This window comes from Manis pentadactyla, chromosome 18 (genome assembly GCF_030020395.1).
Source record: "Manis pentadactyla isolate mManPen7 chromosome 18, mManPen7.hap1, whole genome shotgun sequence".
Lineage (NCBI taxonomy): Eukaryota > Metazoa > Chordata > Mammalia > Pholidota > Manidae > Manis > Manis pentadactyla.
Genome location: NC_080036.1, coordinates 29,131,910 through 29,149,997, shown reverse-complemented (window position 1 = coordinate 29,149,997; position 18,088 = coordinate 29,131,910). Strand labels below are relative to the sequence as shown.

General features: G+C 47.7%; 1 protein-coding gene across 7 annotated transcripts in view; it reads right to left on the bottom strand.

The window, feature by feature from the left end:
• Positions 1–793: 793 nt before the first annotated feature.
• TM6SF1 (transmembrane 6 superfamily member 1) overlaps positions 794–18,088 on the bottom strand; it is a 23,634-nt gene continuing 6,339 nt past the window's right edge. For 5 of the 7 annotated variants that reach the window (XM_057494784.1, XM_036932076.2, XM_036932075.2 and 2 more), the window contains exons 2-10: positions 17,624–17,727; positions 14,484–14,581; positions 12,633–12,736; positions 10,855–10,937; positions 10,113–10,234; positions 8,231–8,335; positions 6,352–6,444; positions 6,043–6,162; positions 794–1,003 (exon numbers count right to left, since the gene is read on the bottom strand). In XM_057494784.1, the coding sequence (XP_057350767.1) occupies positions 812–1,003; positions 6,043–6,162; positions 6,352–6,444; positions 8,231–8,335; positions 10,113–10,234; positions 10,855–10,937; positions 12,633–12,736; positions 14,484–14,504 (840 nt within the window). In that variant the 5' untranslated portion in view covers positions 14,505–14,581; positions 17,624–17,727 and the 3' untranslated portion in view covers positions 794–811. The remainder of the gene's footprint in view (positions 1,004–6,042; positions 6,163–6,351; positions 6,445–8,230; positions 8,336–10,112; positions 10,235–10,854; positions 10,938–12,632; positions 12,737–14,483; positions 14,582–17,623; positions 17,728–18,088) is intronic. The other 2 variants (XM_057494783.1, XM_057494782.1) reach the window with 1 other exon arrangement.

Below are 18,088 nucleotides of genomic sequence, written 5' to 3'. Positions count from 1 at the left end.
CATGAAAACATAAGGAGAATGTAGATGACATTTGGAATTGGAACATGTAACTAAGAGATTAAGAAGCCTAAAAACTACAAAACTTTCTCTGAAAAAACATGTCAAATTTAATAAGATTTGTCTTCATTAAAGGCCAAAAATAATTTTATTAAAAGTATATACAGAACTACAATAGAAATACTTCCAGCCACCAATAAAACAAGTATTCATTTGGGGTAGTGTTAAAGCTACCAGTCCCTGCTTATCTCCAAGCTCACAAAACACTTCTAAAACAAGAAATTCTAATTAAAAGAGCAGTAAATATACTTCCCTTGGGAAGACATTTTCAAACATATTTAAATATTCTGATGATTTGCCTTTTTTATTGGGGTTGATAATGAAGCATTTATGGCTTATGTGCAAAATATCTCTCTCCAATCTGTATTTGCTATTTTGAATATTTTAATGTACATAAACCTTATTCGCTTTTGAATAGTTTCGTTCTCATGCTCGCTATTATAGGAGCTAAATTATAATTTTTCATCCTTATATCTAATATATGCAAACATAATATTGAGATAGATGGTCAAGTTTTTTCACAATTTTGAATATACTTCTTTTATTAACAGTGTTTCTCAAAGGCTGCAGGTTTCCTTCAAAAATCAGAAAATTTACCCACAGAACACCTTATGAGAGCTCACACACAGTGAAGAGGAAGAATTTATGTATTCTTAAGGGTTGCTGTATGGGAAAGGAGTGAAATGGGACAAAATACCAGTACCAGGTTAACAGAAATCAGTAATCTAGAGAGGAGGAACATCGAATAACGTTTTTATTCAACTTTTTCATCTGCCTTTGTTTTTATGAAGAACTCTGGTTTGTAGATACAGCGATAGGCCAGGAGCTGAGGAAAAACTCCATATGCTATGTTTAATGCTAAAAAAAGGACTTTGGCTTCTTCAGGGACTCTGTAGACATAAGCAGTTCTAGCATGAAGAGAAGCACCGATGTGAGAAAACTGAGCCTGTTGAATTTAAAAAAGAAAAGAGGGTAAGCATAAATTTTGTGTTCAATTGGAGGCACAATGAGTTTTGAATGATTCATTCAGATAATGGTTCTGTGCCCTCAAAACCAGTACTTTCAGACAATCCATAGACATAAGTATTTCATTGAATTTAAGGCTAGTCTTAATTTAACTGTTAAATAAAGTACTCCTCCTTTAGTGTTGCTTTGTCCTGCCAGCTGTTTTCCAACCTGTCTTGTGCCCCATACTGAACATTTGTAACTCAATTTAACAGGAGAATCTGAGTGAAATCTCCGTTTTGTTCTGGTTTGCATTCTGGAGATCCCATATATGGACTCAGTTGTAGCCCACAAAATGCATTCCAATAAAAATAAAGGAAGTACAGTTTAGAAAGTTAAAATATTTCTAGCATTAAATATTTAAAGGACCTTGGCTTCATTCATTTCCTTCACCTCCTCCTGGCAGCAAGAGCTCAAAGCCCTTCAAGTGTGTGTTTTTGTCTATCTGTTTATTCATACATTTGTTTTTTCTGCAACTTTAAAAATACTAGGGTGGTTCTGTTAAGGTTTTTACCAACTCAGGTAGGGGCACGGTTATAGAAGCTCTTTACAAAATGGCAAATGTGCATGCAGGCAACCTTTTCAAGTCGGATGAAAATTCAGAATTATCGAATGATAATACAGCTTGGCAGCATAACCTGAGTTTACAAAATGGAAACGCAAGGGCTTCCCGTTTGTACGTAGATTCTTGTTCAGGACATACATTTAGAATGTGCCGTGGTCTTTTGATACTTTCCATAAGCACAGGGGAAAACTATTAGAAAGCCTTCCGTGAGAGGATTTCTTCAGGGTCCTTGTATCATTAAAATGCAACCCTGGAGTCTGCATTTTCATATATTACTGAAATTCAAGATATACATGAATAAAAGATTGGGAATCTAAATATACTGAGTGGGGAATTATTAGTTCATCAGTATCAAAACAGTTAAAAGATACTGCAATCTAAAGGCACAGAAGAAACAAGAATGAATAAGTATTTTGCCTTAAAATGGGTTACCTTACATTTCCTTCCATATGAAATCAGTTTATTCTGCTAAGTGGATAACAGAAGAAAGCGTTACTTCACACTTGACTTAACCTTGACAGGAAAAGGACAAGCTTTCATACGCAGCATGAGTTGGATTTGTATCAGTGATTGATATTTTATAGACTACATTTTTGCATATTACTGATACATTCTGGAGACCTCTGGTACAGTTTTGTTATTCTCTAGAGATAGAAATTAAATCAGCATGGAGTGTCACCAAGGACCAACACTTGTGGGTTGTCTGGGTGCATCTCTGCCTGGTGATCCTTGAGGTGCTGCGAGGGCTCTGCCCTCAAACACCTCTCTGGGCAGCTGTCCAAGCACTTCATCTCGGGGCTACAGAGAGCCTGAGAGCAAAGGCATCTGAGAGGCTGCCCTGAGGAGCTGCTCCTGTGGACATCCTAGGAACCCTGGGCAGGAGCTTGGCCCGTCACTAATTTTCCCTACTGAAAAAGCATAATAGAGCAACACAGAGGTCCACAGCTTATACTCCAGGCACAGTTCTAAGCCTTCATGTGCACCTCTCTTAACCCTTCCAGCAGCTCTGAGAAAATCGCTGTGACCACCTTGCTCTGCAGAGGAAATGGGCTCGGGCAGAGCAGCCAAGCCAGGGCCTGAGCTCATCAGTGACAGACCGGGATGGGGGCCAGTCTGCTGCCTCCGGAGCCCTTGCTCTTAATCACATCGTCCCTATTGGCGCTGAATTTTTCTTTTAATATTCAGTGATATTTTAGCAGAGAAGAATCCTCCAATGATAGAAAATGCTAGTAAGTGGATCTAAGCAGCCTGTAACACTTTTCAAACTAGACTTGCAACTTTAATCCTGTGATAACGATTTGATGTGAGATAAATGATTATGAGTAAGTCCCCAGTGGAACTCTCGTGTAAAACGTGTGCTCGTTTGGTTTGATTTGTTCACACTTTCTGATTGATCTGATTTCTGATGGCAGCAGATTTCATGGATTCCCATGTGGTCTGAGACCAGGGACTAACTATTTAGCATTTTCCATTGACATCTACTGATCTATGAGTTTTTCAAAGATTTTCTTAGGAAGTATATTCACTGGGTCTTCCACTAAGCCCAGGTTTTGATAAAGTTAGTGGGATCATGAAGGCACAAGGCTTCTGAACTCGGAGTGGCAGATTCAGCAAGTTCAGGGCGCCAGGCAGGGTCGGAGTGCTTTCCGTGGCGCACGTCAGATGCCCTCCCAGGACAAGAATTCACTTCAAAAGCAGGTATTCGCACAGTAGAAGACAAAGCACGTAACTGGCACTCAGTGTTCTCGTCACACGCATTGCTTTGTCGCAGTATGATCTGTGACTTCTCCGTAGGCTGAACACACCGAACAGGTAGATAGTAAAACCCAGCCAAAAACCATGGGGTGTCAGACACACACGCTCAGATGACACCATTCTGCTGGGTTGGGAGAAACCTCCATCTGGCATGTACAGGATCCGCGCTGTAGCCTAAGCTTCCTTGTCAAGTTGGGCGGTGATGGACGAGCTCCAGGATTCCCGCACGGCCCGGGGTCTGGCCGAAGCCGCCACAGCGGCTGCCGATTGCTCTGCTGTCCACATCGCCCTGTCCACAACCGCCTGGCTGGAGACTTAGCTTCACCAACGGGTACAAGCCGGGCTTAGTTTTGCTTCTACAGGTTCAAGCACCCACTTGCCCCCAGGCTGTGACCTACCGAGCCTCCTGGCTGCTGTGTGCCCACCAGGATTTCCTGCCTAGCTCTCCAGTTGTCTCCTGAGACTTCCTGGGTGCAGCACCTGGCCCGGCGTCCTAGCTAGCTGATCACACTCAGTGTTCTGCCCTGGGGCCTGGACAGGGCAGACCAAGGCACATGGCATGCAGAGAAAGCCCAGTCGTGCAGGTAAAGCATACAGGTAATGAGTAGCTGTTGAACTCCAAGCGATCTACTCAAAAGAAGGACCAGTAAGGGTGGTGAATGGGAGGCCTCTCCATCTTGGCTCGGGAGAGTAAGGCAAGGAACCAGGCCCAGAACTCAAAAGCTAAGGTGCCCCCTGCCCTCTGACCCGCTGCACATTCCAACGCTTAACATGGCGTCCTCAGCCTCAGCCCACTCAGCTGACCACAGATCCCGGTGCAGACATCACTGCCCCCCACCCCACGAGGGCTCCTCTGTGCCACGTACGGAGTCTCACTTTGGGCTGTAGGGCTCTCCACGGAGTTTCTGCCTGAGGAGAGGGATAACTGGAGAATATGGGCCTTGAGGTCAGACAGTTTCCTGCCCCTTTTCTGCCACTTAGTCACTTTGTGACCTTAGGAAGAAGTAACAAGCTGCCCTGAGCCTCAGCTTTTAAAAAACCTGTAGAGATAATGGCCGTACGTTCACTGCACCATTCAGGGGCACACGTAAGGGCCACATGTATCGGCCTCCCTTGCAGTGGGGCTGGTGCCAGGCCTGGCTCTTGGAACCATGTGAGCTTTGCAAAAGCAAGAGACAGCTTGGTTGTATGAAGCCACTGAGTATTTGCTACTCCAGCAGAGCACAAGGCCTGTCTTTCCACAGGTGAGTAAAACACTTGGTATGCTTTGCCTCACAGCAAGTGAGGTGCGGGGAGCTCAGACTGGGGCAGTGGCTGGTGAACTGTAATGAGTGGTGGAGCTGTGAAACGGGACAACTCACCCGACTTCACGATGGGCTGGGTAGCAGGTGAGGGAATATGAAGCGTTGTGAGTTTTCTGAGATGTTTACTTGAGCTGCTGGTTGCAAGGATGGCTTTTCACAGAGGTGGGGGAATGGGAGGTGAGTTGGGGGGAGGATTGAGACTTTATTTTAGATGTTATATCTGAGATGCTGGTGAGACATGCAAGTGAAAAAACTAGAATTAACTGTAAGAGTCCAGGAACAGTCTGGTCTAATGACAGGAAACTGGAAGTCATCAGCTTACAACTGCTGTTGAAAGATGTGGAAATCAATATCCAAAACCAAGGCCTGAGAAATGAGGTCTTCAGAGGGCTGCCAAGAGGGTAAATATTAGTCCTCCTCCCTCAAGTCCCCCAAGGGCAGGACGAGAACCCTTGCTTCTGAATGTTGCATCAACTCCTTTATGTTAGTACTGTTTCTGTAACTAAGGAGTACCCCGGATTGGAAGGACTCAGCCCAGTGTATTAACCCGTAAATGTAACAGTCTGCAGTCCCGTAAATCCAGTGCGTCTTTCTGCCATCACACGTACTGTGCCCTAAGTATAATTAACTGGCTAGAGTTGCAGGATGAACCGCATTTTTATGCCTGCTTGAAAAGAGCAAAATGAAGATAATGATTTTAAAAGATGAATTTTTTTTTCTTTATTTATTGTAAGAAAACAAATAATTTTCTTCCTTGTTCATCAGTTTTGTTTTGCTAGTTATCTGGTAAAAATGTACTTTGTGTAATAATGTAATTGCATAGATAGCTTCATTTCCAGTTCAGTGGAGTGAGCAGTCACCGAACACCTACTCTGGGCAGGGACTTGAGGCAGCAGCAGGGGAGGAATGGAATGACAGGCCCCGCCTCTCAGGAGCAGCACTATTTAAGCACCAGTTTCCATGGCTCTGTAAGGCATAGTACGCTGGAATTCTGAAACCTTAAATTTTGACAGACATCTTAAAGATAGCAGCTTTCAATTCTTACTAGCCATGTTTTCCGAGACTGGGAGACAGCTCTGTAAACCAGGTGCCTGCTGTGTATGCGACTTTGGACAAATCTTTTAACCTCACTGGGCCTCGGTTTCCTCCTCGTATAATGGACGGCACACCTACCAGATGTTATGAGAATTAAGTAAGTGCATATACAGAAATGTCTTCTTAAAAACAAAAGCGACAGGGGGACAGTGTGTCTAATAGCCCCTTCCCACCCTAAAACTCCAAGCAGAGATGCTTCTCACATATTCGACAGTGGCAGCCAAACCCCCAGGACTCTGCAGTGGAGCAGGTTCTCGGTACCTGAGCTACACCTCCAGCGTGCATCAGTGTTAGGTCAGGCATCCAGGAGCACCCAGGAACCACCAAGCCATAAAGTGCAACCACATAGTAAGGGACAGAATAGAACAGATACGCCAGCATCTATATTGAACAGAGGAATAATAGCAAATTATCGGTTAAATTGGCCTGATGAAAAGCACAAAAAAATTTACATTTTCATACTTGAAAATGTGAATTCCTATTTCTGGCATGGGACCACATTTTCCCATATCTTAAAGAGAGAAAATTAATTTCAGGAAATTACTATCTTAGACTTCATAACTACTTGACCTGGATTTTAGGATAAGCAGCAGGATCCTTTAAGTAGGGCTCTTGAAATTGTGTATAAAATCGGCAGAGCTCAGCTGGGCAATCCAGAGCAATCTAAGAACAAAAATGAATCCATTATAAAGATACGATCACATCTGGTTCTTACCTTTGCTGATCAGGCTAAACATGCCAGGTTTAGTCACAAGCTGCTTTGCTGTTTAGCAAAGACTATGAATTGTAAAAGCTCATCAGTAAAAGGGAAAGAAAAATACTCTGCAGATATACTCTGAGGAGAGAAAGCAGGTGAGCAGGAAATGGGAACTAATGCCCTCTCCTTGGGCACTTTTCAAGTGTTCGGTGTAAGTATCTAGAGTCATGAGCCAACACAGAGCTTGCTTAGGTGACCAGCTTTCCGCTTCCTGGAAATAACTAGCCAGCTAGTCCCTGAAGGAAGAAGTATATTTCTGTACCAAATTCATCTTTCTATGCTTTGCAAGATTCAAAAATAGCATCTTCCTCGCCAGTGCCTCAGAGTATTCGGCCTTCGGAGCAGTAAGGCAATAACGATCTGCAAGCAGACTCCTCTTCCCTGAAGCACCTCCTGTGTCCACTTTGAAAGCAGAGCAGATTTTGCCGCCGCAGACTCTAGGCCCCAGAACAGACGGAATGTCTCTGGCACATCAGGGGTCCCCACTGAGTCACCTCGGGCATCATTCCTTATGTCCTTGGCCACCAGTGTCCCAGCTAGAAAATGTACATGAACACAGGCCAGTGGCAGAGCTGGTAAAAATGGGCCCCAACCCAAAAACCCATCAGCAAAAGTCTTCCTCCCTGCCTCCACGCACACACCTTTCTCATGTGCACAGAGGGGTGGCTGTGGCTATGCAGGAACACAGCTGGGCCTTGTTTTTGTTCTTTTAACTTTGGGAGTCACAGCAGACTAAACAGAACAGTCCGACTGCTCTGGTCTGAGCAGAGCTTGTGACCCTGCTTTCTCCTTTACTCCAATTACTGACTCTCCTCCAGGAAGGCCCTGACAATCCACAGATAGAGACAACTCCTAAGACAGCTTCTCTGAACCCAGCCACTGCACAGGGTGTATTTCAAGGACCCCAAGACAATGAATCAGCTCCATCAGCGTATGCTTGCCCCGCTGCTCCCCACCCGCTGGGCAATGCCAGCAGGCCTAGAACAGTTAGCAGTCATCCTGAGGCTGCGGATAAGTAACCATGTAATTCTGGCTGCTCAAACTGGTTTTTGCTAAGAATTAATCATGAAACTAGGGCATTGTGAAGGATCATTTATCAGTAAAATAGTAACATGATCTCTTATTGAGTATAAGGGATAAGGCCTTCTACAAGTGTTTGATGTTTATTATCTTAGTTAATCTTCAGAATGATACTATGAAGGGAGGTACTGTTACAGAGGAAGAAACAGGGTCAAAGAACTTAATTTTTCCAAGGCCACACAACTAGTAAATGGCCAGGATTCTAACTCCTTTCTCTGGTACCTTCCCCCATGCCGTCCGCCTACTCCTGAGAACACATGGCTGCTCTGTGCCAGTTTTATTGGAGCCTTGAGCTATCACTCTTACCAATTTAAATTTGAATCAGAAACTTCAAGGAACCAAAAAAATGAGATGGATGCCTAATTTTTCAGCTGCCCTAAAATAGGGGAAGGAAGAGTTGATCCAAGAACCTGAGAGGGGTGACATGAAGCGGCCCAGAATGGACTGCCCCCTCAGAAGGGGAGGTCTGGGGCCGACCTGGGTAGGAGACTGGCAGGAGCCGGTCCAGGCCTCCGGGCTCCAATGGGAGGAATATTTTGTCAGTGTACTGGCAAGTCTGATTTTTTTTTTTAATACTTATTTTTCAATGTTATTTTGATCTGTTACACTTACCAAGCCTCTAAACAGGCAAAATCCAGTTGCCAGGAGAAGACACAGGACCAGTGTTAAATCACAGGGCCTTCTCAGCAGGGCCTTCGCCTGGACTTCTTGAACAACCTAAAAGAGACTTTATAACCAGTGAGCAGGCCCAAAGTACCAGGGAAGAATCAGAGACCAACTGAGACACAAGTGCCGTGATGATGGTGATGAATTTTGAAGATTCAAGGTTCGGATCATAACCTACTCACCATGGAACTTACAGAAAATCCCTCCCCCTCGTGGCCATTCCAGTTGCCACCTCTGTGAGTAAGGAGGTCGGGCCAGGTGATCTCGAAGGGCCCTTCTTGCTCTGTGAGTCTGTGCTTTTTTCTTGAAATACCATTTTTGTGATAATAAATGTAAGATACACTCATTTAAAAGTATAAAGCATAGAACCATCACACTACTTACTATTGACAGCTGCTGTATTTTTTGAAGAGCTCTCTAGTTTACATTTATTTTTCACAAAATTAGGACTTAATGTATAAATAATTTTGTATGTATTCTTTCAACACTCAACCTCTACCAATATTATAAACACTTTTCCACATTATTAAAAAACTTCTTCTGAAACTTAGTATCATGTGGAAACGCCATATTTTAGCTATTTTCCCACTGTTGGACATTAAGGCATTTCACTGTTACGTTTAGTGTGATGTGAGGGCTCTGGATAAATCTTTGACAGCATCTTTCTGATGATTTTCTTAGAATGTGACCCCACCAATGGAGTTTCTAGGTTAAAGGGTTAAATTTATTTGATTGATAACATTGCCAAATTGCTTTGCAAAGCAATTCTGACTGATGTTCTTACCAGCACTGTGTGGCAATGTCCATTTCTCTATGGCCATCACTGTGTTTTAACATTTAAAAATAATAATAATGAACTGTTCTATGTGTCTAATGACATAAGCCCTCTGATTATTTTTGTAATGCATATTTTTTAATGTTACCTCAATCTGCTAACACACTGACCAGGGGTGTTAAAAGGAGCTGAGCTGGACCAGGGTTATGGTGACTGTCAGCTTCTTTTTTTTTTTTTAACTACCACTTCCTTCCTCAAAAGGATATAAGGGAGTAAAACTATCAGTATGCCAACCTGAGTTTACACAGTCGTGTGTAAATGTTTACAATGAAGCGTTTGTGAATTAAAATGTACTTTAGTGAATTCTACTGTAAATCTTTGTAAAATGAAAAATCATGTTCTGGTTATCTCCAGTAATTCACATCTTCATAATCAGTTTTGCTGAAAGGATCTAATGCCTATAAAAGGAAGAGAAACTTGAGAAATATGTCACTGAGTAGCTTAGAAATGAAGACCTTAATGGAGTACCTGCCCAGCCAGTACTGTTTCACCTTGACCACCCTGGCTGTGAATGGGAGGGAGGTGTCTCAGAAGACATCTGCAGCCAGTCTCCCTGTGCCTGGATCGCTTGGTAACCAGATTCTACGGCTGTGTGTGCTACCTTGAAGAGCAGTATCTCTCCAGCCTCCCCTCGGAGCAGTAAATGCACAGGCATCTCTGAAAGACGTGTGCTCGTGCTCACACTGCGGGCCATTAACGGCCCAACCAACCGCCCACTCAGCGCATGCATGCAGAGTCTGATGGGAGGAGCCAGTGTGCACGGCGGCACAGGAGGTTCCAAAAAGCAGGCCTCGCCCATCAGAGCAGACGTACCCGGACAGACACACCGCTGTGGCCCCCGGGGATTAAGGGGACCGATGCTACAGACTCAGCACAGTTACATCGACAGATGCCCCCCGAGCACCCCGGAGTCACGGTCCCGTTCAGGAGCCAGTGCGTGTGAGTGAGCCCTGGGAGTTTGCAAACAGGTTAAATTTAACTTAATAAAATCACCTTTGAGGGATAATTGTAACTTTCTGAAGACTGATTATAGATTCTGAAACCAGCCCAGACCGGAAGACAAGTATAAGGTACGCTTAGGAAAAAGGCAGGACAAATGCGCGCTCCATACTTCCCTGTTTGAGAGAGAGAGAGACAAAGTCAAAGTCTGCCAAAAACTTACGCAAATGCGGTGACATGTAGGACACCTCCCCATGTCAAGTCATCTAAAATTTTGCTGTGGACCAGACAATATTATTAATGAGACCAAAAAAAAGGTCAATTTTAAACTATTAGGTGTTCATAGACATGTCCTATCTATAGTATTTTAGTATATTTAATGTAATATACTAATTTCTTGCATGCATAAGTGAGCTTTTACATTAGCTTTCAAGAGTCTTAATCTTTAAGTACATCTATTAGTGTCCCACAGTGTGTCAAGAGTTATACATAATACAAAGAGTTAAGAAGTATTTGCCCACTAAACATAGCCACAAACATAATATTTATCCCTTCTAAATCTAAGTCAGGAATCACTGATATTAGACTGTCTAATTGTTCAATGTACGTTTCTGAAAATTGCTCAAAAGCATTTCTTAGAATGTGAGATTAAGGAGGAGAAAGAACAATTCCGCAGAACAGTTTTTTGGAAAGCTTGGAATTTCTTGGTTCTATTGCAACCAAAATAGCTTCTCTATTTAAAAATAATCCCCATTGTTCCAGAAAAAAGAAAGTGGATTTTAAGATAGTGCCTTACCTACAATGTTTCCTGGCACAAAAACAACAATGCTCATAATAATAGATCCAACCCAATACAGGCCAATGGTTCTGTAACTTTCCCTGTAATGAAAAAAATCTTCGCTTAGTACACTTGTTTAAGAATGCTATTAGCAAAAGATGACCTACAAGATTACCTTTATTCTAACCAGTAAAGTACATGAATCAGAACTTACTGAGTCCAGAGTGTGAAATCAACCACAAGGAACCCTAGTGATCAAAGTCCCTTCCCGTGTGATGCACTGCAGACCCCTCTGGGTGTCCTCCTGACTAGGAATCACACTTCTACCCTGATCTTCTGTTAAACTGCAGCATGGCCGTCCTTGGCCACGGGGTCCTGCATTTCACCATTATGTGTGAGACTCGCAGCATGAAGGGAAAAGGTGGTTCAAGAAAGGAAGGAAATCAGGTCCACATTGTAAATCATTGTAAGTATGAGTAATAGGATGTTAAATGAACTCTCCCTGGAGTCACTGAATTCTGGCCAAAGCCCCAAAGATGAACATGAGTGACATGCACCCCATGTTCTGAAGGATCTGCTAGACACCCCCCTCAATCTTCTTAATAGGCCATGTTGGCAAAAAGCTTTTGCAGCTGATGACCCCCCTCCAAAAGGGGCTGTGAGATGTTAGAAGGAGGGTCTCTGCAGGGACCAGAAGTGGAGAATACCGTGGGCTTCCTGTCCTGCCCCACCCCCCAGGCCAACTGCTGCACATCTCGGGAGGCTGGTGGGAATGACTGGGAATCGGCACAGACAGCTACCCCCCCAGCTGGGTGCTGACTGAGCACGTCCCGGCAGCCTCCACGCGGGGCCCAGCCATCCTCAGGAGTACCTGATGCTCCCTAGGACCTGGGGCTGCGCATGAGGCGAGAGGCTCGTACCTGGGAAGGGCCAGCAATGAGCTGGAGCTGTCCTTGAGTTCGTGTTTTGGCAGCAGAGGAGGTGGGGGGAAGGGGGACAGGCAGCTGTTCAAGCTGAATTTCAACCTTGTATGGGCAAGAATGCATCGCCTTCTCCAACCTGGAGCCAAGGGGAAGCCTGGGAAGGTAGCTGGGCTTGAGACATCCTGAAAGGGTCCCCCGCAAAGGGTGTGCCTTCTGGGTTACAGGGACCCCAGCGGAAGGCAGCTGTGGTGTGTGCCGTGGGCAGGGAGGCCAAGCACATTGGGCTGGAGAGAGCACCGATGGCCTCAGGGCCTGGTGCAGGGCAGAGGCTCCCCTGGCAGCCGTCTTAAAGAACCACACATGGGCCCCACCAGACGGACCTGGCACATTCCAGTAGAGGGGGCCGATCCCCAGAAAGCCAATCATCACGTAAGACCCGGGCCTCCTCAAGCCTTGTGCACATACACGCAGGCCCCCAGAGGAGCCCGCTGGAGTTAAGAAGGGGTGAAAGGACAGGCCACACACCCCTAAGCCCCTGCACCTGTGCTGGGGAAAGAGAGAGCTTTGACCTGAAATAAGATTGAAGTTTTGAATTAGGATGTGACGAGCTTTAATTCTGGAAGTGAGATTTCTTATAAAAGGACATAATCAGGGAGCAAGGGGGTGCCCGAGCTGCCGTCGCAGCCGGGGATGATCCGAAGGGACACAAACAAGGTGGTGAAGCAGAGGGCACAGAGCCACATCTAAGTTTCCCTGCAGCCTGTGTTCACAACCTCGCATTCCTGCTTGTATATTTGCCCCTACACGTGGCCTCCTTACATACATGCTTATGGCAGTATTGTGGCAGAGGCACACGGGGGCGGGCTGACTTACTCCCATGCAATGGCTGCCACCATCACTAAGTACATCAGGTAATGAGCAGAGCCATCCCAGTAGCAGATCATGTGCCCATGGGCAGTGTTCAGATACGGCTCACCCTAAGGAAAAATTAAAAGGTGCATTTTAAATAGAGCTCAAACATTTCAATGCAGAACAGCAGAACCAACTTGCGTTAGTCCGCTAAAATAAACCTGTTCTCCACACCCAAGCCCCCAGGACCAGCCCCACACAGCCTCCCATGCCGCCTCTCTCCTCTCCTGCCAAGTGCAGTCATGAGGCCTGGCTCCCAACACGTGGCTCTTCTGCTCAAAGCCCTCCTGAAACTTGTGCCTGGAGGACCAGGTCCCCCGCCTCTGCAGCAGCCCCGTGCCCAAGCCTGGCCCTGCAGACCCTCCCGTGGCTACACACCACCCCTTCTCATACCCTTCTGCCTCCCTGCTTGCCCACCTCTCCAGCCCTCTCTGGAGCCATCTCCGCCCTAGACCCTCCCTCCTCTGGACTCTGGCCCCTGCCCTCGGGTTTTCCTTCGCCTCTCCCAGTCCATGTAAAGGCTTCTCTTCGGGCCTCGGCCGCCTCCTCTCTTCCTCCTCCTGGGCAGTCTCCTCTCCTCCCGGACCTTCAGGTGCCAACTCTGCTCAGATGGCCCCAGGAACCACCCTCAGAGCTCAAGCTCTGCAAGGCGCTACCAGCTGGGACGTCTGCCAGGAGGTCCCTCAACCACCTCAAGCTGCACACGTTCCCAGATGAAGTCAGCATCACCCCTGCAAACCCACGCCCTAGGCTGGTGGCGGGGAGACACCCCATTCCACAGCCCCAAGCTCTTGCCCAGCTCGCCCTGGTCCTTGGAATATCCCCTCCTCCTAGAGCAGTGTCCCCAACTCGAGACCACCCAGTCATCCCCTCACTGTGGATGGGGTGCCTCGTGCGGGCCTGTCACTGCACGGAGGACAATGCCACCTTCCTGCCACATTAGCTCCTGGGACGGGGAAGCAAGCCTTATGACTCCAGAGCCTACTTCAACAAGCATCTGGAAGTGAATTTCTCCTCTCCTCCCTCTCTGGCTTAATAACGTCAGCATTCTCCCCCAAGCAGGACACGGGGCATCATCTTAGACCCTGCTCTCTGCGTCACCCCAGCTCATCCCCACGTTCTGTTCGTTCCAGCCACTCAATTCTCTGCCTCCTGTGCTCCACCTCCTCCAGGCCATCCTTGTGCCCTTGCTGGCCCTGCAGAAGCCTCCTGACTGCTGTCCCGGCTCATGGCACCGACCCTTCCCTTCCAGCCCACCTGTTCCCTGACTTAACCTCAACCCAACGTAGCAGGTAGCCCCAAACTCTGAAACAGATGAAGACTACGCTTCAGCTCTGCTCCTGATTTCCTGTGTGACTCTGAGTAAGTGACTTAGTCTCTCGGGCTGGATTCACCACACCATAAAATGAGAAAATAGGACCAGCTCTCAGGTGTGATGGGGGATGGCGGTGGAGGGTGTCCTTACAATCAAATGTCTTCCTTAAGTGCCTCCGTTTTTGGTACTGCACACATGTAAGACTGGACCTTGAGACATAGTGACATTTTAATAACAGACATGCAAATGCTAACTTCACTCACACTGCTTCATTCATATTGAACACAGTGAAGGAGGAGTGTAAGAGTGAGCCTCCTATGAAATGACCCCGAGTTTCTGCCTCACTGTCCATGTGAGTAAGCAGCCCTTGTCTATGGCCATAAATGAAATACCACGTGTCTACCTGCTTCCACTAAACGAAAGGATTTCATCTCTGAACAGCGTGACTTGCACTGCTAACCCTTTGGTTTAAGGCTCAGAGTCACTAAGCAATCCCATACCTCTCTCAAGTAGTGTGTCATGAACCCGTCAATGATTCCATCCTGTTCCAGTCCTATGATGAGGTTCACCACGCTGGTAAATCCAAAAACCGCATACACTAGAGCAAAAGAAGCAAGTAGAAAAAGCAGTAGCTCAGAGACTTGAGTAACGGCTTGGCATTTGCCCGAACAGTGGCATGTTTTTAATGTTTTACAGAGGAGACCGTGCATGTTGTCAGCATGGACTAACAGAATGTACCCCCTGTCCACATGGCAAATCCGTACCTGACATGAATCATGCATCGCTGCCAAGTGCTCTCACCAAGGGACATCCCAGGGGTACAAATGACAAGCTCACCCACTGTCACCCACTAACTGTCCAGAGAATTCTGCCAGGCCACCACTGCCCTTCCTCTACTCTCCCACAAGTGGCTGCCCAGGGCCACACCTGCATCCCGCCTGGACAGTGGAGCAGAACCAGTAACTGGTGGCCGAGGGAGCACGAGGTGACCATGTTTCAGATAATGGCTCAGAGGAGTGCATTCATCCTGGTGATCACCAGGCAGGCCAGCTCACAGTATGTCCAACACGTGTGCACAGCTCCACACTGAGAATCCTAAAGACAGAGTGGCTGATGTGCAAGTGACAATGGCTTTAAGTCGAAAAGCAATGATTTTTAAAAGTGGATGTGAGATGGGACAATTGAATATCAAAGAAGGAAAGCCCTAGCACCTTCGAGAGGTTAACTAGGGTTGTGAGAATCTCCTAAGTGGGCTTAAACCCGCTTAGCAACAAACAGGTAAAAATAATACTTTTTAGGCAGCAAGTGATCAAATTTAGTGCATGCTAGTTTGTCAGTAAAGCTACATTTTCAAGCTGTAACCAACTGGTGTCTGAAACTAAGTGATGTGCACGGACAGTAAAAAAATCAGCTGGCAGACGTAAGAAAAGCTGTAAGAAAAGGAATAGTGGGTAGGTGGATTCACAGAGAAGGCAGCTGCCTTGCCCGGAGCCTGCAGCCAGCAGCACAGTGTCTCCCAGGAGCAGGGGTCTGTGGACCTGCCGCCTGTGCCTCGTGCAGGCCTCTGGTCCAGCTCTCCCGACAGTGGTCAGCCATCGTGTCTCCCAGGAGAGGAGCGTTGAGCACATGATCAGTCAGATGTTCCACCAACAATAACTGAGGTGGACAGCAGTGTCAGCCTCGAGGTCAGACCCCTCGCCCTGAGGCCGTGACTCGGGACAGAGCTGGGGTGTAGGAGCAAGGGGGCTCAAGTCTGGGGAGCCCAGAGAGGTGAGTGCAGCTAGGCATGGACTCCACGGAGCGGGGAGTGGGGGAGGCCTGCAGCAGGAGAGCAGCCTGGGAAGGATGCAGGGGCCAGATCAAAGGCAGGTGGTGTGGGGCAGGACAAAGGGCCCGGGCCTTGTACTCAGGCCTGCCCTGCTACTGACTGGCTGTCAGCCCTGGGGCTAGTCTCATCATTTCTTGAAATTTCAGAGTTTTAATATGCAAATTAGGAGAAACGAGTTACTCATAATTCTTTCTCTCCCCACTTTTGCCACAGTCCACCATGACAGAAAATACTCCCCGGGCCATCAGGGACGTGCTTGGCCACATGACCTGCTTTGGCCAGTGGCATATGTGGGGAAGTGACAGCCGCCAGCTCCAAGTCAAGGCCTTATGTGGCATCGCTCTTTGCCCGCTAGCCCCTCTTGTGCGCCTGTATCTCCCAGGAAGGGCACCTCCTGTGGGGTCGCTGGTCCCGGAACAAGGACACAGTGAACAGCCCTGAGTCTGGCCCACAGCCCAAAGTGGAGCAGCCCTAGCCAGCCTGCAGACCTGAGAGCAAGGGAAGTAAATGACTGGAGCCAAGATGTGGTAACAACCAGAGGGAAGGATAAGGAGGTGTGGCACACATACACTGTGCGTGCAATCCAGCCACACCAAAGAAAGCAGTCAGCCTTTTGCAACCACATGGGTGGACCTCAAGCCACTACACAGAAATAAGTCAGACAGAGAAAGACAAGTACTGCCTATTCTCACCTACAAAGCTGAACTCTGAAAAGCAGAATGGGACCGGGGTCGCCAAGGGCTGGGCGGGTGGGGAGGTGGGGAGATGTTGGTTCGAGGGCACAGACTCGGTTACAAGAGGACTCAGTGTTGGGAGCCAATGTGCAGTGTGGTGACACATTTAGCAGTGCCGCGCTGGGTACTTGAAAGCTGCTAAGAAAACAGATCTTAAATTTTTCCACGGCACACACAGACGGTAACTGTGAGGTGAAGGACCTCAAGGGGAATCACCCAACTGCGATGATGGTTTCACAATCCATCCGTGTACCAAATCATCATGGCCTGTTTCGTAGACTTACACATTATATGTCATTACAGTTCAATAAAGCTGGTGGCGGGGAGAAAAGAAACATTGGTCGCCAGAGTTCCCCGAGATCTGGGGGTGTCCGATATGCCACATTGTTGCAGAAACTAAACAAACGCAGTGCACAGCCAAGCTCCTGGCAGGAGACGCGCTGGAAGATGAGTGAGGCCTTGCTCGAGGCAGCACCCCACAGGGAAGGGCACGGCCGAGGGTCAGTGCCTTCCTCTGTGGCTCTGTGACCTGACCGTGCTTCCCAGTGTCTCTGGGCCAACATCTGCATCTGCCGGCTGAAGGTGTGTGTGATGGGGCTCTGTGCCCAGAGTCATACCAGGCGCTCGGTAGGTGCTCCACCGTGGTGGTTTTATTTACTTAATGCACATAGGTGTTGGCCAGGCACTAGTTTAACTACTTTACAAATACTATTTAATGTTTGTACCAAACCTTTGTGCTAAATTCTATTTTTCCCATGATGTAAACATGCAGGCTGACTCTTCGCACAGTTAAGCTCCACGCCAGGTAGAGGGACTGCAAGCAGCAGGTGAAGGCGGAAGCCCAGGAAGGAGCTGGTACCAGAGTCAAGGTCAGAGGGAAGAGCATGCCGGGGGCAGGGGTGGGGAGGCGGAGGGCATCCGGCCCACCTGGCGGTGACATTCCCCAGGACCCAGCATGGAGGTGAGGGCTCTTCCTCGTGCTCCTTCCCAGAGGTCTCAGAGCACACAGGAGAAGTGGCAGGTGCCCAAGTGCTGTGCTATTAAATGGCACAAACGGTTTCTCCCCCAGGACACGTACCGTAGAACAGTGGGTCCCGGGGTGGTTTTCTCTTGACGAGAACACGAGCCGCCAGGGCCACCAGGAGCAGGATGAGGGCAGCAGCTCCTACAATTGTCCAGGAACTGCAATGACCAGAACAGGGAGGTGGTCACTTATCAAAATAAACACGTTGGTGCCTGGAATTTCCTGGCTCTTGAGTTCATTTGGTCCCAGCTCTGCCGCTGCCTACAGCCCAGGCACCTTGGAGTGAATGAAGTTTATCTGCAGCATGGTGGGTGCCCTGGGCCACCCCTGCGACTTTCAGGGACTGGAGCCACCAGGTCCGCACCCTCTTCTCATCCTGCCCACCACGTAGACGACATGTCTGGGTGCTCCCTCCCCCGTCCCAGCCCCCTGCCCCTGACACAGCTGCTGTCCCACCGCCTCCATCTGCCCACACCTCCAAGTCCTGTTCCCCGTGGCCAACAGGCCTAACCCTCAGAC